The sequence below is a fragment of the Impatiens glandulifera genome, chromosome 4, assembly GCF_907164915.1.
Source record: "Impatiens glandulifera chromosome 4, dImpGla2.1, whole genome shotgun sequence".
Classification (NCBI taxonomy): domain Eukaryota; kingdom Viridiplantae; phylum Streptophyta; class Magnoliopsida; order Ericales; family Balsaminaceae; genus Impatiens; species Impatiens glandulifera.
The window spans coordinates 41951399-41974730 of record NC_061865.1 but is presented as its reverse complement, the minus strand read 5'-3'; the positions used below and the strand labels follow the sequence as shown (position 1 = coordinate 41974730).

The window sequence follows — 23332 nt, the reverse complement described above, 5'->3', positions numbered from 1 at the left end:
TTGTGCGTATAGTGAAAGATGGTATTCATTCTCTTCTTTTAAGGTATTCATAGTAAAGAAGAAAAGGTTTTGAGAACCGTCTTTCCTATTCAAGTACATCAAGTTTATCATCTTTTCAAATTTTGGTTTTTATTTATCCCAACTGTAATTATTAATATAATATTAGAGCTGAATTTTAATTGGTCCGTAAGATACCCACTCTCTCACAGAAGATCCAGAGTTAATTTTTTTTTTCTTTTTATCCTTTAATTTAGTATTTTATGGTCCCACCATACATATAAAAATTAATTTACATTTTGATAGCTACAAAAATATTACTCCAAATAAAATCCACGCTTACACAAGGCAACATACAAACTTTCATACAATATTGCTTCACATTAATTACACTCTTACATAAGGCTAACTTACAAATACTTTCATAAAAATTCTTTTCACCGTTTTATTTGCAAGAGGTTAAAGAATCAACCATATTCTTATTCTTCCCATTATTAACTATTCATTAATTCAATTTGACCAAAAATTCTAATAAAGTTTTACCAAAGTTTCAAATAACCTATTAGTTAGATCAAAACTATGAGAACCCTATTTAAATTTCTTTAGTTTTGATTTAAACTCAAATACTATGCTCAAAATCAAAAGTCTTTGCATCAATCTCATAGTAGACACTAGCAAGTTAGTTTTCTCCCTAACCATCCATGGTCCCAAACTGTTTCTACTAGCATTACCATATCATACACATCTATCTAGCACAGTTAAAATTCCACACATCAAACCCGAGGGAGAAATTACATCAATGCAACCTGGCCATCTCTTCCACTCTATTCATAAGCTCCTCAACCGGAACAGACATAGACATAGAAATTTCCTCCATTCTCCCCCTGCCAAGGTCGAGAAACGACTCGATCAGATCCCCATCCAAGAAATTCCTAGCATCCACAGTCTTCTTCTCGTAGAACGACCTCCATTGTTCATGGCTCAGTCCTCCAACACCCTTTATCACTTTCCTCATATTTGACTGCAGCTTCTCGAAGAAAACATATTGCTCATGGTTGAGAGATGCAATTATTCCGATAACTCCGTTGACTGTGCCAAATATTACAGTTGGGATCTGACCCATTTCGGAATCAGGGGACTGCATCACTAGAGAGCCCTGACGGAATCTGTTAATGAATTCGCCCAAATGGTATTCACCAACTACCTCCAAACGACTCCTCTCCTCATCGGTCGCACCTTCGCTGTTCTTTCGGACCGTGAAGAGGTTGAAATTGTTTTCGGCACCAAGGTAAACATCGTCGTCCAGAATCTCAACTGCGGACATCCAATTTGCGTTGTAATCTCGTGCGCACTCCTCGATGGCACCCTCCTCGTTCTGGAAGAAGGCAAATTAAGAACGCATTTCATGTCAAATTATTATATTTGCAAGAAGATGCAGATAATATATACAAAATTAAATCATATAACCAAAAAGGATATGAACAACCAACCACCAAATAATTTTTTTTCTAACCACCATGATCCTCACTTCAATCAATGTAAAAATCGAAGTTAAAGAAAATATATGTATATATATAAAGTTTCCAAAATCTGCATCAATAGGATAAACAATTTGGGATGGGAGTAACAAACATACAAGTACAAAGTCTGATCAATCAGATAACTTTTTTCAATGTAGATTATTAAAAATTGGGTCATTTAGGTAGAAAACATTACTTGTGCAAATATGTAATCAATAATTTATTTTAAAAGAAATAAAGTATTTTAGATACTTTGAATGATGTAATTGATGACAGGGATCGATCGATGATGGGATAGTGAATTATGTAAGATTAAATTCAAGGAACCCATATCGAACCAGGCCTAAAAGAGTGTAAAATTTGAAGATAGATGCTTCACTGACCTTGTAAATTAGAAGAGAGATAGATTTCATCAGATCACCAACAACAATGAAATCCCCACGTGTCTGCACGTAAAGGGCAAGTATATGGCCATGATGCCCGCATTCAGGCATTAGCTCACGGGTACCATCATCTCGTGTCGTCCATTTGAATAACTGGATCTTTTGATTAATTGCAGTAAGCAGCTTCCCATTAAACGAATTCAGAGAATAAACAGATCCTTTGGTTTCCTTCTCCGTAATTAGTTGCAACTTCTGATCCTCAACCAAGAATACAAGTATTCGGCCCTAATACAACAATCGATAGATAATCCTCACTAGTAAGTTATTTACAATTAGATCTCAACTAGGCATTCAATAAAGGGTACGCGAAAGATCACAAGGCTACAAAGGATCCATGGAAATTATATGAAAATCCTGAGCAAGAGCAGTGAAGAGATTTTCTGCTTGGTGGAAAAGTATATGAAAAAAACTAAGGGTTGTTTTGGTATCTGAAAAATCTACTTTAATAATGATTGTCAAAAAATACTTGATCTGAATATGATCAGAAAGAAAAGGACTTTTAAGATCAAATGAAGCCAAAAAGTAAGCTATAATCTAGATCTAGAAAATAATCTTTATAGCGAAAGAGCCAAACATCACACTATAATTTGGATAAAGATCCAAAAAGTAATCTAGATCATCATCCAGAAAAGCAAAAACAAAAAATTGAAAAAATAAATTAAAAAAATCACTTTCAGTTTTAACTTTGTCAATTATCCAATAGGACAGACCTTGACAGTGACAAAATAGCAGTTTCCAAATAGGCTAATCAAAATCTGTATAGAATAAGGAATTTTAAATCTATCCCAGAATAAAAATAATACTGAATGAACTGAAAGTCACTTATAACATATGGGAAAATTACCTTGGTTGGCTCATTCTCCTCAGGCATAACATATGCTGTCCCGATACAGTAATACACATTGTGATCATCAGAAAAGGAGCAACTAATAATGGAACATCCATACTCGTATTGGTCCAATGCATAAGTTGATATGAATTCATAGGTTTGATCATCAAGCAAACGCACAAAATGCATTTCAGTTTCTTCTGTGTTTGACTGGTTATACTTCAAACTGCATATGCCAAATGTTCTAGTCTGTTCTTGATGACATATTCGACGGGCTTGCTCCCCTAGCGGGATGGACCGTATATGAAGCTTTTGGATATCATCAATTGTTCCAATTGAAAGTTCCCCTTCTTTTGCAATTCCCAGGCTGAATATAGTACAAAAACAAAATACCATTATTAGAAGTTTTACCAGCAAAACAAAATTTTCTTACAAGCTCTTTAGTACAAGACAAAGGAGCATAACCGTAGACCTTGTTTGATGTGGGTTATTTGGAATTATTTCCAAAAAACCCACTATCGAGTACTGAATACAGTACAAAAATACCATTATTAGAACTTTTACCAGCCAAACAAAATTATAACAAAAACAAATTTTGCTTACAATTCTTTAGTGCAAGCCAAAGAAGCAAACCTTGTTTGATGTGGGTTATATGGAATTATTTTCAAAGAACCCACTATCCAATAAACAATTTACTCATCAATCAAATCATTCCAATCATCAACCAAAATACCCACTACTTATTAAAAGTAAGTAAATTATTTATTCATTATATATTATACCCCTAATGTCTTTATACTCAAATATCCTGTTTTTTCATAACCTTCATCAAAAGGGGTTATTTGAAAATAACTACTTTGTTATTTAAAATACTCCAGATCAAACAAGGCCTTAGTAATGAGTCAATACATGGGTAAGGTTATCTGAAGAAAAAGAAAATAAGATAATTACCTATCCGGGAAAGCAGCTGAGTTAAAGGGGCACATATGGATAACTTCCTTCAGATGTACATTGCTATATAGTAATTTCTTGTTGCTACTGTAGATGACTGTGGGCCTATCTGATGCGGCGAACACATAGGTGGTATTCTTGGATGAGAAAGTGCGAAGTGTTATAGGTTGGGTTCCCAAAGACACCTTTTTCCTATCAGTTAACTCTCCAGTGTTTATATTCAACAAGAAGCTCAATAAATGGCCATCTCCAAGGGCACAAAGCAAGTATGATACCTGCAAGATAAGACAACATATTTAAATTTGTCAACATTATTAGTAAAACAAAATCAACAATAGATCTTTTAAAGCAGAGAACCTTTCTCAAAATGAAAGTTATTTCATACTCTAGTATCAGACATCTTATGTCTTACATAATAAATAGTAGTCTTTCAAATATCAGAGGATGTTACGACTGAATTTACCCCTTCAAGTGAACATAGAAGAACGGAACGTGGTATAATTTCTCCGCCCAAGTTCTCTTTTGTAATGAGATTCAAATCAGGAAGAGAAAATATTTGAACACTTATATCTGTCCACATTCCCACTGCTGCTAGCTGACTGTGCTTTGCATTTTCACCAATGGGACTTAGATCAAGGCAAGAGACGTCATATTCCAGTTGTGCATGTTTTGTTTCTGTCAATATTCCATCACCAATTTCCAAGTAAATCAGATGACCACTACCAGTAGCCAATAAAACCTGCCACCCACACACAAATGAAAAAATGAATTATATATAAATAGTCCAGTGTTGTTCAGAATATTTCAGGTGTAATCATATCAAGAACTTTAAATAGGCCAAGACATCAATATTGGACACCTAACAGATATAAGAACTAAAGTGTGACAATAGAGCAGAGAATGATATTCTAACACTGAATTTTTATCACACATTTCAATTAACAAAGCTCTAGCTAATGACAAAAAAAATAGGACATCCTCAACAGATTTCTCTTCTATAGCAACCACTTAACATGTATTTCATGTACAACAAACTCCCTAAACAGATCTCTCTTCTATAGAAAACACTTATAATGCATTTCACATACTGAAGCTTTTAATAATTTTGTAAAAGAGACAATGACTCATTAGTTGATAGGTAAGCTATATATATACATAAAATCCCATTAATTAGGGATACATCTTCTAAAGATGAAGCAAACCTTTAGTTTTCTAACACTGTATTTTTATCACACATTTCAATTAACAAAGCTCTAGCTAATGACAAAAAAATAGGACATCCTCAACAGATTTCTCTTCTATAGCAACCACTTAACATGTATTTCATGTACAACCAACTACCTAAACAGATCTCTCTTCTATAGCAAACAATTCTAACGCATTTCACATACTGAAGCTTTTAATAGTTTTGTAAAAGAGACAATTGACTCATTAGTTGATAGGCAAGCTATATATATACATAGAATCCCATTAATTAGGGATACATCTTCTAAAGATGAAACAAACCTTTAGTTTTCCAGTAGGGAGATGAGAGAATAAAAGAATTCTCCTTGATGAGAAAGAGAAATTGTTTTACAACTTCAAAATTTTGATGATGATTATATTGTTGATCTAATAACCTATATCTCAAACTAACATCTAATAGGCCATTTTGAAAAGTAGAATTTTGTGATCATCACAATCACATTGTGTAAGGGATTTTTTTTTTACATTTGGTATGAAAATGTGATTGAGTTAGATAAAAAAAAAAATAGTTCAACATTGATTGAATTAGACGATTTTTTAATAGAAAAAAGTGGTGAGAAAATGATATTTTTACAAAATTTAGATAATGGTAAAGAAAATATACTTGATAACATTTTTTTGCCAAAAGACTAATTTTTTGGTTCAAAATTGCTATTCAAAATAGGCTCAATATATTTTTCAGCAGGCCCACCCAACCTTCTCCTTAGATCCCAGACATCCCTTGTTATTAAATCCCAACCTTGATTGATACATTCTAATCTTCAACATTGATATATAAACTAACCACTAGTACAAAAACATAACTTCCCCTAACAACCCGTATATAAAATATTACTTGCCCCATAAAGACTTCATGGTCCTGAAGGAAGTAGTGAGCTATAACAATGACCAGAAGGAACTACAACTAACCTATGTTATACTGATGATCATAATCTAGTTGGCCGAGACATAGCTCACTTTGCTTTGACAATTGATGCTTTCGTTAGTCTCAAAGATGAATCAAAGATTCTACGTTTCAGTCCTTTCTTGATTCAAGACAAAATTGAGGCACTATTTACGGTTCAAGGAACCGCCCGATGTTGGATATCTTATTGAAACATGTTTATGGTGCTTGACACCACAGAAGGGAAAAATATTTTTGTGGCTTGAAGATATTTTTTGGCGTTCTTATTACATGTTACAATCGATTCGTATGTTTGAGGAACCTGTCGATTTTGCAGGTCATCATTTATGTATTTCTGCTATACCTTCCTCGAGGACAAGGAAAATTTGAAAAAATAGTAATGATACAAGAGGTAAGGTTATAAGTTGACCTTAGCATTAGCTGAGTTGGCAGAAGCAATTAAGAGCATATAGACAATTGAGTTGGTTAGAGCAGTTATCGCAACAGTTATGACAGCTCAACAAAGAAGTTAGTGATAGAAGAGTATAAATAGAACTATGATTGTAAGAGTTGGATATGATGAAATTAGTTGAAACTTCTTTAATCTTACCTAAGGATTTTTTTCTTCTCACATCTATATATGTAATTGTCACCCTAAAAGCTAGGGTTTTTATCTTCTCATCTAATCTCAATTTTATGAAATGTATTATTTTCTCATCTAATTCTTTATCACATTGCATCAGTTTTCCAGCCCATGGACATATCCTGAGTGCAAAATCCTCTTCTGTCCTCCTATAAATGAGCTAACCAAATTACTTCACCCGCCCAACTATTCCTAGTTTTGTTGTGCAGCCCAACCAATAACCTGAACTTATATCCCTATAAAGTTTGCACCTTATTTCCTTTTCTTTATAGACCTCTACCAAACAAGGGCTTCAAATTATCTGTCGTATTTATATACAAGTATTCAACCTATGGATCAAGAAACAATATCTATTATCCCATTGAGCCTTATCAATACCCTTTTTTCTTTTCCATCAATACCCTTTTATCTTTGGAAAATCTTCTACCCACTTCATGCAATACACGAGTCCAGGCAATACTCATCTAGAAGTCTCAAAAATCAAAATCAGATACGAAACTAATTGAAGTCTCAACCATTTAATATCAAATAATTGAATTTTAGAGGGATTGCATCAAGTTGTATAATCACACCACCTTCCCCTATTGTATTCCACCAATTAAGGGATGGTAAGGGAGTTTGAGAGGTTAGCTTGACTCACATATTGAACATTTTGTTTCTAAGGATTATGGCTTCATATTGAGATCACTCGTAGCAAAATAGGAACAATTATATCCTACCCAAGATATTCCTTAATAGTATATGTAAGAGACGGGATTACTTGATAAATAACTTGAAAAACTCTAGTATATCCAAATATCTGGTCAAGTCTAACGAATCGATATGATCCTGCCCATTGGAAGTTTTGGGAGTACATGTATTAATCTTAAGATGACAAAGATTGGACATTGTTTTCCCTGGGAGAACTAAGTTCATCCAATCACAGAAATAAATAAGTGATCTATTGGAATTTGTTCGCGTACCAGGTCTATAATTGGTCTGACCTAAGCCCAGTAGCTATATTAGTATTAGTTAGGTATATAATATTAAGTTTAATATTGAATTGGAATGGATATGTATTTTCATCAAGGGGCTTAAGACATTGTCTCTCACCATTATTCTTCCGATTCTCATCCCCTTAAGTCACTGAAATATATAAGTTGTTATAAAACCAATTACAACTATACAACATGGAAAACTGTAGAATTATCTTTCCATCTTTTTTGAAATTGGTACAATTTATTTAAACTCAACATGTTGATTTGTTTATACTCTACACATTGCCTGTTGTCAGTCCTTCCATGTATTACACTCAATGTCCTTTATATATTACACATCTCTCATTCAACCACAAGTCATATATGAATAATACAATTACTCTTTACTCTCAATCTTCACTCTCAAAAGCTTAGTATTCTACATGGTATCAGAATGTTCTTGAGTTCTTTCTTGGCAGTTTCCTCATTTCAAAAACTGCACTTTATATCTCGGCCGGATTTGTCTGTATTCATGTCTTGACAGATTTCTGTTAAAAAATCATCACTTTTAATTTCCGTCCAACGTAGGGCCGGACCGAACAGTCCCGATGTTTGGGGCCCGAACATATTTTATGTTATATTGAAAACATTAGTAATTTTGTATTATATTTATACCTAAGTGGTTTAGCTGAGTTGGTTAAATGATATAATAAATTTTAAGAGGTCTTAAGTTCAAACCTTGTTAAGATTTTTATTTTTTTTATAAATTGTTTTGGGGGACCTAAGATGGAGGGGGCCCTAGGCTTCCTTACCCTAGGGTCGGCCCTGGTCCATCGACACTCCAGCGACTCAAAGCCAACTCGTTGTCATCAACATTCAGCGACACTCCGACGATTCAAAGTCACTCGCTGAAATGAAAGAATGTCATTAACACTTCATCCCCTTGGCAGCATCCTCTACACAACTCACTTTGGCGTCACAATCAACTTCAACTGCCCCAAAGCGTTTAACACTCACTTTTGTCAATTCAAGGACATCGGAGCACATGACGGGGAACCTATCTCTAGATTCTCTACTACATGATTTTCTGCGGAGAGGACAATTGAAAATGCTAAATTGTGTCAAAGGATTTTTCCAATCATATGGGATAGATTACTTAGAAACCTTTGCACCTTCTCAATACCTTCCGAATACTTTAATCTCTAGCGGCTAACAAAGATTGGGAACTACACCAACTCGACATAAAAAATGCATTCCTAAATGGAGACCTTAGAAAAGAAATCTACATGAATGTGATCCTGGTATTAGTGCTTCACCTAACGAAGTTTGTCACCTCCATAAATCACCCTATGGTCTCAAACAATCACCAAGGGCATGGTTAGAAAATATTTCAATCTCCATCATCAAGAATGGCTTCTCAAAATGACAAGCCGACCACACTATGTTTGTCAAGATTGCTCACAATCCTCATTGTCTACGTTGATGACATCATTATAATCAGGGGCGATGAAAAAGATATTCGAAATTTGAAAGAGTTCATTAGTAGCCGATTTGACACCAAAGATCTTGGACCCCTCAAGTTTTTTTTTTCTAGGATGGAACTTGCCCGATCAAAGAAGGGGATCTCAATATCTAAAAGGAAATATACCAAAGACCTTTTAAAGGAAACCGACATTCTTGGATGTAAGTTTGCCGACACCCCCATGGATTCGGTTCACAAACTTAGAAATAACGACGATACCAAAGACTCGTGGGCGACTCCTATAATTATCTCACACTTGTCCCGACATTGGCTAGTGAGCGTTGTTAGCCAATTAATAAATCGTCTTTCCGAAGATCATATGAACACAGTTTTCAGGATCCTAAGGTACCTAAAAGATTCCCCGGGAAAAGGCCTTTTATACACAAGTAAAGACGACAAGTCAATTCGTGTGTTCACTTATACTAATTGGACGAGGGACATTACTAACAGAAAATCCACCTTTAGATATTGTTCATTTGTATGGGGTAAGAAACAATTTGTTGTTGCTCGGAGCAGTGTCGAAGCTGAGTATCGTTCTCTTGCACTCGGAATTTGTGAAGGAATTTGGATATGCAGCATCTTTGAAGAGTTAGGATTGCTTCCTAATGAACATATTCAAATGATGTGTGACAACCAAGCTGCAATCATTATTGCAAAGAATCTCGTTCATCATGATAGACCAAACACATTGAAATTGATCGTCACTTCATTTCTGAGAACGTCAATGAAGGGTCTATTGCATGCACCCCTCTACGTTACATCACGCAATCAGGTGGTTAACATACTCACCAAAACTTTTCCCAAACTGAATTTCGAGGAACTAGGTGGCAAGTTGGGCACTCTCAATATTTATTACCCAACTTGAGGGAGTGTAGAATTAACTCTCCATTTTCCTTGGAATTGGTGCAATTTACTTACACTCAACATGTTGATTTGCTTATACTCTACACATTGTTTGTTGTCAGTCTTTGCTTTTATTACACTCAATATCCTTTATATATCACAATCTCTCATGTAAACCAAAGTCATATCTCAATAATATAATTATTCTTTAGTCTCAATCTTCACTCTCAAGAGCTCATTATTCTACAAAAACATATATCAATCAAAACAGTTGTCTTCTATCAACTCCAAGCTTAATAAAATGAAACCGCACATAAAAAATCCAAACCATTAATACTCTGACGTATTATTATTCGCAGGAAACTCTCTTCTGATCAACTAAAACAGGATATAGAATAAAATTACATGGTGCATAGATATGAGACATAAATAAACCTGAACGTATTTTAGCATCGAGTGAGATGAACCTGGGTGGCATTAGCAGTTGCAACATTTATAGAGTACCCTGATCGAGCATGCCATTCATGACGCAACTCTCTGTTGATAGAACTGACCAGCCTAACTGAGCTTGAAGTAACCTGAAGACAGGATGCAATTAATAAGTAAGACTCCCCATGGAATTCCCATTAAATGAATTAATAATACTAATCATCCAATATGTGAGAAAAATACATTAAGTAGACTAGTAAGATATCATAACTACACATTCACACCTCTCTAAGAAAATATAATATTATTGCATGAATACTACATGCTCCATTGGTTTTGGGCATGTCAACACAAAGCTATGATATGAACATGATTGTCAATAAATAAAGCAAAGCTGTTTCATCTTATTCGATAGAGTGATTGAAATAGCTTGACTATATATTCGAGCAAGATATTTAGTAACAAGGCTATCCTGAGAAAAACAAATATCAAATATCCAAAATTTATTTGCTTCATTTAAGTATGCATGTTTCTATGTCACCAATATATTTTTTTCAGTTCCTTTATTGCCTTCCTTATTGTAGAATTAATGAAGTTTGGAGTTCCTAGGGCCAACTCCCACCTATTTTATTCATTTGGAAATATATCACCGTTTAATTTTCTCTCATTGTTTTGTCTTTATATTATAATCTTGCATCATTTATAAACATCAATTTAACATACAAGAAATCTTCTTCTTTCATCTACTCTTTATGTAACAATTAAAATATGAGTCACACAAACAAGAAGGAGATGAGATAATAGAATGATAGGAGATGAAAAAGAAATGGTCCAAGCCCTTAGATGAGAAGCTTGGGAGAACCTCTATAGCCAAGAAGAGTGTATACTCCGTTATATAATCATAAGAATCTAATCTAACTATTCTTTAACCCTAATATACTCAATTTTTAATATCTTTGTGGGACTATAATACCCAAATGACGTATAATAATTACATTAAATGGCTCATTGCCATTGTGGTAAATAATAATATGGGACAATATGTCCCCCTTCACTTGTCGCAGTTGACATCGACATCACATGAGTCGTTGTTGATAGCAGAAATTTTTTTAAGGACAGGAGAGTAGGGCCTGGGTCATATTATTTTAGGCTTCTTAAGTTTAACATATTAGATCGTAGTATCATCTCCCATGTAGTACTCCACGTATCCATGTAAACGTGATGCTTATTGGAGTTTAATTTCTAGCAGCTGCTCAGGTTGACGACAGCTAGGGCTTATTTTTAGGTTGCAGCAAAAAACATTAAAAGAATGGCCTGGTTTATTTATTCTTTTGGACTGTTGGTATTGGGCTGCTTGATAGTGGGCTGAAAATTAAAGAAGATCAGCTGAAGCCAAAATAAAAGAATGGACAGGGAAGCAATGGACCTTTCTGGAGGGTTTTCTAAATTATCCTTTATTGACTGATGAGTTTTAAGGCTAAAGAAAGAATAAGGAGGAGCTGAAAACAAAATGATACTTGAAATGTAAAAAAGATGCAAATGACTACCTGAACTCTTGTGGACGATTGCGATTGCTCTTTTCACTTCTTCAAGGTCAAAGAAGTCCTTATGGGGGAAGTAGTGTAACGTTAAGTAGAGTTAGGAATTAACTTATAGGGCTCTAATTAGTATGTAATCCCTTAGATTTATTATTTAGTTAATATTAGTCCCCTAAATTGTTAGGATTGTTAGTTTTAATAGGTGACACCTAATGGTTATAAATATGGTGACATAGCTAAGAAGTAATCAATTAATGAAATATCAATAGTTTACACTCTCTCTCAGGCTATGGAGATTCTCCATGCTCCTCATCTACAGATTTAGGTCATCCTTTTATCATCTCATTCTTTAAATATATCTAATCTCCATAACAAACTCTAACCCTATATGAAGTGTAACACAATGCAGGATCCATCTAATATTATGCCTTAAGAACATAAGTTTGAAACATAGATCCATGAATGAAGTAGGATAAACAATGATACGGGTGAATCATCATTCATATGACTCCCAACATTTTATTTACTATGAATTCTGCAACAATTGTTTTTATAGGAAAGAGTTGAAGCCCTATCATGCCTTTCATAGACCAGTTCTCAAGCTCATGTGCATTATGCTACATAAATTTTGTATAAGCATCAAGTTTATAAGCACAATTAGGATTGCAAGTATGCATGAACTGAAATGTTCTGCCACTGGAAGGAAGCACAGAATAAACTTTGGCAAGTTATTTCAGATAGGTCTTAGAGGGGAAAATGTGTTGCATATGTAATCAAAATATTCAACTCCAATTATAGTATCTCTGTTAAATCTATATCATACTTTTAAGTTCATTTACAAAACGTCCAAAAGAGAATATACCTGAACAAGTTGATTGTAGACAGCATCATGACAAAACAAAGTCTGGACTTCAGAGCAGAAACCGTCTATCTCAGTTTCTTCCAACTCATCCTCAAGATTCATTGCTAAAATCCTTGTATCACCAATGAAACTGACAACTAAGAATGTGTCATATGGATCATCAGAAGAGCCTCTAAGAGACCACATTCCTTTGATTCCTTGAAGTTCTACAGATGCCTGCAATTTATGTGCTTTATATAAGTTAAATGTGAACATGTGGATATTTGGAATAAAACAACTGAAAAGAACGATAATATATATTTAAATAACCTCGAGAATTTAAAAGAAAAAATACCTGTTCATTGATACCAATTCCATTCCGAACTATGCGGAGAGAACCATCTTTGTAAGCTCCAGAGCAGGTCACCACCTGACCTTGACCGTCCAAATCGACAACACAAAAGTCCACAATTGGGCCCAGATTGACATATCTTTCTAAAACTTCCACATAAGAGCCTTTTGGATCAGGTTGGAGGTTCAGTTTTATAAGCTGCATGTATCCCGCGAAGAGAAGTAAGCTCAAAAGGCGCAAAAATAGAAATAGCAACTCAGTGAGTCAATTGCATATGAAGACACAAGAACAAATAGATGAAATGCCCAATGTATTAAACCTCTGCCTCTAACAACAATGTCCTGCAAAGACATATGCAAGTTCTAAGCAAAAATATGCCAAGGTATACAGGTTCCTGCAGGTACACAAATGCACTTTTGGCATTCAAATGAGAGATCCATCAATAGCTCAGGTCTATGCTCAAAAATATATATAGTTTACAAAACAGTAGACCATCCAAGACTTTGAATCAACTGGAACTGAAATGGTTGTTTGCTAAAGGTATTACATCTAAATGAAGATTATCACCTGTGAGTCTCCATAGCTTGACCCAATATACACGACCGCATTATCCAGATAAGATATCGTTGATGCAACAGAAGTTTCTCCCAAGAGCTCAATTTTGAGTCCAGTTACTCTATAGAAAGAAAAAAAGTCAACACCTTAGAGAAGTAAAAAACTCAGCTTTATCATTTCCTAGAAGTTAAGAATGTGGACTTACTTATCTTTCTCGTGCATAATAACAAGAAGTTGAAGAAGACCAACAAAATCACTAAGTAAGTACCTAGAGCCATCAGCATCAACCCTACCATAGGCTCTAGTAATTGACTGCATATAATAACAGTAAACAAGAAAAAATAAGCAGAATAAATAATCCCAGAATTCTAGGATAACAAAGGCCAGAATTAGCATTCTGATGCAGCCCCCATCCCCAAAAGGCTAATAAGAATATGGTCCCATTGTTCGCCTCTTCTTTTGTCTAACTTTTAATCCGATGTGGTGTAAATCTCATCTTTTCTATATCAATATATATTTGCATCTACATTCAAATTATCATCTTTTACACATACAATCAGCAACACGGCTCTCTTTCTAAAGAAGCTACCACACTTTTTTTCATTAGTAAACAAACTTCCTTAAAAATTATAAATGTCAAAACTGGACAGGACTATTATTTTTTTTTACCTATATTCTTAGAACATTCCAATATTTTCATAGAGGTAAAGTTATGTTCATGTAGATGGATAGGTGACCTACGGGTCTAATTGAGATCGCCTTGAATGAAGAAGCACTGCAGTACACAATTGTTTCTTCCCCAATGATAAGAACGCCACACAAAGGTGGAGGAACTGGAATAAGCAAATCAGCCCCATTATCAAGATTGTTTTGAGACCATGGTCCCTCAATGAAATCTTTTTCCTTCAAAGCAACTTCATATGTTTTGACATGACGAGCATCTTTATTGTCCTGCCAAGGCCATTTTACAACATAATTAGGATGTATTCTCATGCAAGCTCTGGTTAAGTTACAATGAAGATAGAGGAATCAAATGCTTTTTGGTAATGATACAATTCTAACAGCAAATCCAGGACAAAAGTGCATGTAATAGAATAAACTTGGAATGTTTTAGACAGTTGGAGGAATCACTGGAGAGCATGTTAATCCATACAATAAATACATAAAAGTGAACACACAAAATCAGAATTCAAGTTATTCATTTGCAACAATATAGGTCATTAGGTACAAGGAAGTTTATTCAGAGTTGTACATCTTGATCGCAATACTGATGCATAATAGGAATCAAGGTATAAATGGAAAAAATAAATAAACCTGGTAAAGAACAGCTATTGTAGGCTGGGGGCAACCGTAGAGAAACTTGATATCCAAAACCTGCAGCTCCTCAAGCCTGAAAAACATCAGCAATAAGGACGTAGAGTTTGGTGTAGTGAAACAAGAAAGTTAATTAATTCTGAACTGCACAACTAATATAAGATTCCAACGACCAGGCAACTAATTGGAATTCTCAGATTGGACTCAACCTGGCATCACCAGGATGCCTTAGCTACACTAGATCTCTTCAGAGAAAGCCATTATAAGGGCTTCCACAGGGTGCCAACATGAAGCACTGAATCAAGGAGCTCTACTTCTATGCTCGAGATACAAGGTCTTCTAGATGCATGTGCATAAACTATTTGTATCTTAGGCTAAACCCTTGCACCATCACAACCCAACCCAAAAAAATATTCACAATGATGGTCTTAACGCTCACAACACACTTATAAACCACTTAATTTCAAATCGTCGACATCCTTCATCTACACATGGAAAGATTAAGTGGTGACTGTGGGTGAACTGTTGGCTTTGTACTGTAACTCAGAAAAAAATGAAAAAAATATGAGATATGAAAAGAACATGGTATTTTAATCAATCTACTTCTCTGGCCATGAAGGTTAACGAACAATTACCCTCATTTGGACCACCGAACTAAACTAGTGGGAGAAGCCTCTTGCCTGCTAAACACCTCCTAAGTATCAAGGTTAAATTTTAGCAGCAAGAATGGGAAATGACTCTAGATGTATGAAATTATGAATAAAAATGTTTTAACTTTATTGTGAGGGTCTCATTATATACAATAAGGGTCAGTTGATAATTATCTTTTTACATTATTTAGAATAATAGGATAACAAGATGAATGTTCACTAAGCTAACCCTACCCTAGAGAGCAAAATCCAAACGAATTTTTCAATTTCAAAAGAAAATCAAGTACAATGATCAAGGTCCTCCTAAATAAATATAAATATATATATATATAATGAAAATACTTATTCTAAAATTAAGCTATAATCAATAAATAGTTAGAATAAAATTTTAGTGATAAAAGAGAAAATATGAAATACATTCAGAGAAGAAATATAAGACAATGTAACTAAGTCAAATAATAATAAAATTATGCTCATAAATGCTCAACAAAGATACAAGGAAAAGGAAGAATACCTAAGGTTGAATGCTTCCTTAAGCTGCCCTTTGTTGTCAAATGGAATAACCTAGTTTCACAACAACAACCACCAAAAGGAGTTCTGTGAACTATAAATCTACCTCATCCACATAAAATATAGATATAGATAGTGCACCCAAGAGGAGTAACAAAGAAAGTAAGAGGAAGACAATATATGCATACAATATGACACCTTAAACAAACTATCATACAAATGAAGCCCAATCAATCTGCAGTCAGGGTCAATGATACCAATCTGGAAAAAAACAAAAGCATATTATATTTGGGTAGACATATATTTAAACAATTTACTGATTTGAAAAGTATTAATCAAAACCACTCAATAACAATGTATTTAGCTTCCCGTGTGAGATAGAAGAAGTACCTGGCCATTATCTGTTGGACGACCAATTCGATCTGAGACATCTCCCATAGCTCTGGAGTAGGAACAAGATCAGTGGAAGAATGCAATAACAAGGAAATGGACAAACATACCCCAATGTAAATCCAGAAATTTGTTCACACGCCATTATTATGTTGAGCTCATTTTCTTTCCAATTGTTTCATCTTATCCTACTCATGCATAAACCTTTTCCTATATCAGGTCAATTTGTGGTCCCCTCCAGGTCTTAAAATGATGGAAACTCCAATCATCTGAAGTTCCCCATCATTTTCTATACTTTTCATTTCATTGGCTATTGTTCTTGTATATATTATTCACCAGATTTTACTTCCTGAAGGAGCCATTATGCATCTTCCTTCACCCCAACTCCAAAAAGGACCAAATGTTTGTTTTGTCCAACAAACACGATTATATCATATTCGTTTCCCTACTTTGGGACATTTTTATTGAAAGGAATATAAGTCACTTTTCTCAAAGAAAAAACCCAACTGTTATTTCTCTTACACTATGTTCTGTTGCATCCAGTACAATACATGCAGCTTAAATCTATTAGTTAATTCTATTAAACCACCAAATGCCATCCTGCAAAACTGTATATATTAGATCTGAATAACAAATGCCTCGAAGCATCTATATCTATAACCTTACGATTACTCCCAACATCGATAGAATTTAAATTCTCTATTTCCAGAACAAAAGGCTTCATATGTTCTGTCAAATAAACAATACTAGAAAGGGGGAAAGGGAAAATAAAATTTATTCATGTGAGCCTTTTTTGTATAGAATTTTTGGTAGATTGACAAAAATCACAATATACAAGTTCCCATATAGTAGAAGACCAAAACTATCCGGACAACGAAATCTAAAACCGTTCAAGTTCAAACCTCGTAATAACCTCTGAGGCCTCGGGATCCCACTGAAGTACACAGAATTTATATCTTTCTGTTGCGATAAATAGAAGATCCTGAGCTTCACCCTGAGCAGGCAATCATATCAATGTGTGTAATTTTCAAATCCACAATATCCAAGAGATGTGTTTATTTTCTCAAGTCAAACTTACATGTGGACGAAAAAGCTCCAGTGTCGCAATTCTCCCATATAACGGCACATCCAACAAGGGCTGCAATAGGATAAATTTGAATGAACATGCAGTTGTAGCATATAATAAATCAAGTAAATGAAAATGTTTCCTGCTTCTTGGTTTATTCCGGACCTTATCAGAGAGTAGCTTGCTACAAATAAGGTTATAACCACAATAAATTTTTAAATCTAAACATCTTTACATTATAGAAGATATATTATGTATTTCCGGTAGGAGAAATCCTCTCAGGATCCATTCAGGTTTCTCACGCTAAATGCTCCAATTTTATATAGTTATCTTTCACAATATTTTCATGTCACTTGATTGATTCCTAGTTTCCAGTACTTTGACAATTCAAATTTCCAACACAGGGTAGGACCGGTAGGTGGTGTCTTATGCATTGAGCCTAAAAACCCTCAATCATCAGAGTGACAGCAAGAAAAAACATGCAAGAGTCGTTTCATAATGCTGGCACACCTTTGTGAGAATTTATGAGAGTCAAACATTGAATTCAGACTTCCAAAGGTAATAAATTAGTCGGCTAGCCAATTAAACATAGTTCAACATGACAGAAGCACAAAGCAAGAAGTAAGTACAAATATGCAAGTAGATGTAAGTTAGAGGTGTTTTCCACAGTTGAAGAGCCAAATATAAAAATGTGCAGAGAATACTGTCAATTATATATGTGATACCTGCAAACCCTCAGGAGTAAGCAAATGAATCTCAACACGGGTGCATTTCCTGCAAAAAGTTGGGAAGTTGGTAGATTTAGACTGAAGAATAAATGAAATATATAAATGGTGTTATTAGACCCACATATGCCATAGAGGAGAAGGGTGCAATAGCAACAGACAGTGAAATCAAAAGACAGCTCTTCTTAGCACCAATATTGCAGCAATTGAGACAACTTAGAATTCTTCCCTAAGCATGAATTAACCAGAAAATTGATAATTCTACCATGTCGACACAGACGAAATAAATTGTTGAGAAGTAAGTCCTTTTTTCTTCAAGATCCATAGAAAAAAGATTTTAACTAGACCAAGGGCTTTTAGAGAGAAATATCTAAGAGGACAGAAAATGCACCACAAGTTCTAGCATGATATCCACTTCATATGGTTACGAGTTGTTTCTGTTTGCATGTTGTATATGTCATATCCATGTACAGCCCAGGGGGGGCATGCTGATCAGTTTCAAGCTAATTAACCTTCTACAAGTGATATCATTAATTCTAATTCTAATAGGCGGATTTCAATGATTCGTTACCAACGCATATTCATTTCTTACATTGACATGCATAAGATATAAACACATGTATCTGCACGTAGAAATAGAGGAAGAGATTACGCAATTATGAGATTAAGCTCTTGAGGACTGGTGAAATTTCCGACGCAGGAATGCGTGACGTTCGTGGGCTTGTGAGCCGTCACTACGTAGTTCCACACACTCATTATTGAAATCCAGATGAACCCTAACAGTTAGTCCACCTTTTGAGGTCAGTCCGCCGATTCAGCACACCGAACTGGGTGATTTCTCAACTCTCAAGGTCTCACTATCTCACTGGAACTGCTTTTGCAAGAGCTTTCCGTGGGCGATCACTTCGAGCTTTGATGGCCAACTATTCATTATGACCCTTTAACTTATTTGAGGTATTAAAGTTTATCATCAAATTTAAGATCTTACTAAATTAGAATTTGGTATCTATTTTATATTATGAAAACTCCACTTTAACACTTTGGACCTTTATGAAAATTTAATTGAATCTTTTTGATACACCATTTTTATAAGGTTAAAAAAAAATTGATGAAATAACCCTGATAATAGGGTTATTTCCAAATTTAGTATAGCCATAATAAATTTCGCACAAGTAACCTTTTGTTATGGGCAAAAGACATTTCTACCCTTAATTAAAAATTTGGATTATTTCCGTTTCTTTTCCCTCCCTCTCCTCATTCCCTTTCAGTTTCTCCCCCGACCGACCCTTTGATTTCCCTTTCTCTCATTTCAGTTTCTCCCCCCGACGATCCAAGCGAAGCAACGAAACAAAGGAAGTCGATCGATCAACTCCCCGAGGGAAGGAAGCCGATCGATTAACTCCCCGAAGTTTAACTCCATTAGACGTTGGTGTCTAACTCCTTTAAACAAGTCTAAAGTGACACGTAGTTAGACATTGCAGTCTAACTCCATTAGACTTGTCGGTCTAATGGAACACGTAGTTAGACGTTGACGTCTAACTCCCTTAGACTTGGCAGTCTAATGGAGCACGTCTAATGCCTCGCTTCAGAGCAGCCGTTTGACGTTAGCATACGTTACTCATGATCAACTAGTTGTCTGCTACTCTACTCCACTCTCTCTTGTGCAGTCTGACAAGCTATTTAATTGTATCAAATGAACGAACGTCACATACGCAAATGTCCTTCTAATGATTTGTCCAGTACAAGACAATATTAGAAAGTATATTCGGCGCACTACCAGTTCGGTACGGCCACGATCTATTTGCTCAGAGTCGGTTGTACTCTCGTCCTATGGGCGGCCTTCCAATGAACGCTTGCCACATGTTCATGAAGAAGATTCGACCGTTTGTGTCCTTCCACTACAAATAGATGCTCAAGGACAACGGATGAATCACCAAATCTTGCCAGTTTACTCAATTCACAAGCTTACTCTTGCACTTACTGATCTCTCTACATCATTCAAGCTCAAGAGTGAAAGAATCAAAACACTATCTAGCTGTGAGAATATTGTTCATAATATTGTTAGTTGAACAGAGGTTGTTCTGTCCAACAGAGTGTTATCTAGTTCAGTAAACTGTATTTGATTCAAAGAATTTAGTGAAATCCTTCCAACTGTGGAAGAACTGCTAGAGGAACCCGACCGAAATCAAAATGTAAAGCTTCTGAAGAGAACGCAGAAGGTTGCAGACAAGCAATGAGAGGTCCAGGTCGTGGAGGCGACAGAGGTGGTGGAAGTGGAGGAGGTCGAGGTTCTATCACTCAATTCCACGACATCCTAACGGACAACTCATTGTTAGAAGGGGACGCTGATCCAAACGTGAAAAGAGAATGACCATAAATTTCTTTCTTTGCTTTTCATATTTTAAAACTTATGTTTGAATATTTTGGTGAACTACTTTTATTTCTATCTTATTTGATGGGTGTTTATATTGCTTTATTAAGATTGCATGGTTTTAACATCATTAAAAAGGGAGAAATTGTTGGGAAAAAGTAAAATATAAATAAAGAAAAAAGAGTTAATTAAGTGAGAAGTAATTAACTTAGAAGTGAAACATTAAACAACAAAAGTTTGATAATGTTTAGAACGAAATTTTGAGCATGTTTAGTTATGAACATTACGAAATTTTGATGATGTTTAGCTGTGAATAAAGCTAGATATTCACTTAGAATAAAGCTAAGGTTATCTATTTGTTTTGTGCAGGTGCATAAGACTATGCTAAATTAGACGTTGTCTAAGCATGCTAAATAGACGTGTTGCGTAGTTAGACGTTGAAGTCTAACTCCATTAGACTTGGTAGTCTAATGGGAAACGTAGTTAGACGTTGACGTCTAACTCCTTCAGACAAGTCTGAAGTGACACGTAGTTAGACGTTGTAGTCTAACTCCATTAGATTTATCGGTCTAATGGAACATGTAGTTAGACGTTGACGTCTAACTCCCTTAAACTTGGAAGTCTAATGGAGCACGTCTAATGTTTCGCTTCAGCCACCGTTTGAAGTTAGCATACGTCCACCCATGATCAACTAGTTGTCTACTTCTCTGTTCCACTCTCTCCTATGCAGTCTGACAAGCCAGCTAATTATATCAAATGAACGAATGCCACGTATGCAAATGTTCTTCCAATGGTTTGTCTAGTACAAGACAATATCAGAGAGGATATTCGGCACACTGGTACAGCCATGATCCATTTGCTCAGAGTCTGTTGTACTCTTGTCCTATGGACGGCCTTCCAATGAACGCTTGTCACGTGTCCATGAAGAAGATTCGATCGTTGGTGTCCTTCCACTACAAATAGATGCTCAAGGACAACGAACGAATCACCGAACCTTGTCAGTTTACTCAATTCATAAGCTTACTCTTGCACTTACTGATCTCTCTATATCATTCAAGCTCAAGAGTGAAAGAATCAAAACACTGTCTAGGTGTGAGAATATTGTTCATAATATTGTAAGTTGAATAGAGGTTGTTCTGTTCAACAGAGTGTTAGCTAGTTCAGTGAACTGTATTTGATTCAAAGAATTTAGTAAAATCTTTCTAGCTGTGGAAGAAGGGGTGACATTGGAGGGTTTGCTCCGAACATCCATAAACAACTCCATGTGTTCTTTACTTTCTATCTTTCATTGGTTCAAAACTTCAAATCTGACGAACACTTCCGCATTTGAAATCGTTTCAAAAGTTTGAAGGATTTGTGAAGAATAGAAACAAATTTTAACTTCTAATAGAGTTAAAATCGAATCGTTTGTCATAAGTTGTTATCAATATCCAGACCTTAGTCTCTATTGGTTACACCAATCCTATCATATTAACATCTTCAAAGAGGGAAAATAATAAGATGGATTATAGACAGACCCCCTAGAGCATCATCTGAACCAAATGTATGTCTACTTATAACAGGAGTTGTAGGACTAAGAAAACTATTTCGAACATCAAATTCACCACTAGCTCGATCTATACCAGAAACACCAAATCTATACACTTGAACCCATAAAAATGATGAAGACAGTCTAACAAACAATCTATATAATTTACATCAATAAGGTCAGCTTCACTAAAAATACTACAAGGACCCCATGAATTTCAGAAGAAATGTTCCTGCAAACTCAAGCATACAAACAAACTTCACAATCCATTAGAAACACCTTACATGCAGAACATATCAAACTTATCAATGTCATGAGCAAAAAACATGAACCAGACTACGTCGAGTATGATTGAGAAGAATAGAAGAACAACATAGATTCTGCATAGGGTTTGACTACTACTTTCAATTGCAACAAGTGCAAATAGTCCAATTGCTAAATTGATCAACGAAGATCCGTTGTACAATGTTCCCACAGATCCAACCAATGCACAACCAATCTAAAAGTTGAATTATCCACACAGTAATTAGAGATGACATAAAGAAACAATATTATATTGTTACCAGATAAGAAAAGAGATGCATACTTGAATATAAATGAGAATCACGGCAAGGGATTGAATCCAATCATAATCACGAAGTCTTAAAGGCGACAAATGTATTTTTCGCAGACGAAAAATATATTTATGCCTGCGAAAATTGCATTTTTCGCCTGCGAAAAATGCAATTTCGCCTCCGAAAATACATTTGCGCAGATGGTTTCAAACCATTCACAAAACAATCTTCCCCTACAACCTAAATATAAACTCTAAATTATTTTTACTCAGCATACATGTAATTGAATCTTTTTGATACATGGGTTTTTTTTGTCAAGGTTAACTAAACAAAAAAATAAAATAAATACATTGTAGCACAATAAAAATAATAATTATCAATCAAATTTTGCATGCATGAAAAATACACATTTATTATTAACTTAATATTTTTTAAATATAATTATGAGTATAATGATAATTGTGGTAAGATATTATTTTTTAATATTATATGATTATATATATATTTGAGTTAATTAAACTAAAAAATACTTAATAGTTAGAATGTTATAAAATATTTTGCATTTTCTATACTGAATTGTATGAATTTTATTTTGCCTATATGTTTAATTAATAATTTAAAATTAAAATATAGTTAATAAAATCAAATAAAATTCACAATGATTCAAACATGATTTA

General features: G+C 34.8%; 1 protein-coding gene and 1 pseudogene across 1 annotated transcript; both read right to left on the bottom strand.

Annotated features, from left to right (window-relative positions):
* Nucleotides 1-608: 608 nt before the first annotated feature.
* Nucleotides 609-19123, bottom strand: LOC124936690 (DNA damage-binding protein 1-like). The gene is made up of 19 exons (XM_047477210.1): nucleotides 18855-19123; nucleotides 18203-18251; nucleotides 17490-17549; nucleotides 17314-17405; nucleotides 16412-16463; nucleotides 16220-16282; nucleotides 16026-16075; nucleotides 14862-14937; nucleotides 14289-14498; nucleotides 13753-13859; nucleotides 13560-13668; nucleotides 12996-13190; nucleotides 12662-12877; nucleotides 10300-10410; nucleotides 4204-4479; nucleotides 3741-4015; nucleotides 2805-3156; nucleotides 1901-2185; nucleotides 609-1372 (listed from the first exon to the last, which is right to left on the bottom strand). Exons 1-19 carry the CDS (start codon nucleotides 18956-18958, stop codon nucleotides 794-796), a joined length of 3261 nt encoding a protein of 1086 aa, XP_047333166.1. The 5' UTR covers nucleotides 18959-19123; the 3' UTR covers nucleotides 609-793.
* A 2929-nt stretch (nucleotides 19124-22052) lies between these two features.
* On the bottom strand, nucleotides 22053-22957 carry LOC124935147 (annotated as a pseudogene).
* Between the last annotated feature and the right edge of the window lie 375 nt (nucleotides 22958-23332).

Coding starts and splice junctions, on each gene's coding strand:
- LOC124936690 (XM_047477210.1), bottom strand. CDS start 18,958: ATGAGTGTGTGGAACTACGTAGTGACGGCTCACAAGCCCACGAACGTC. Junction 14,499..14,861: donor CAATAGCTGTTCTTTACCAG/GTTTATTTATTT, acceptor TGGCCTTGGCAG/GACAATAAAGATGCTCGTCA. Junction 4,480..10,299: donor CAACTGCTAATGCCACCCAG/GTTCATCTCACT, acceptor TGTGGGTGGCAG/GTTTTATTGGCTACTGGTAG.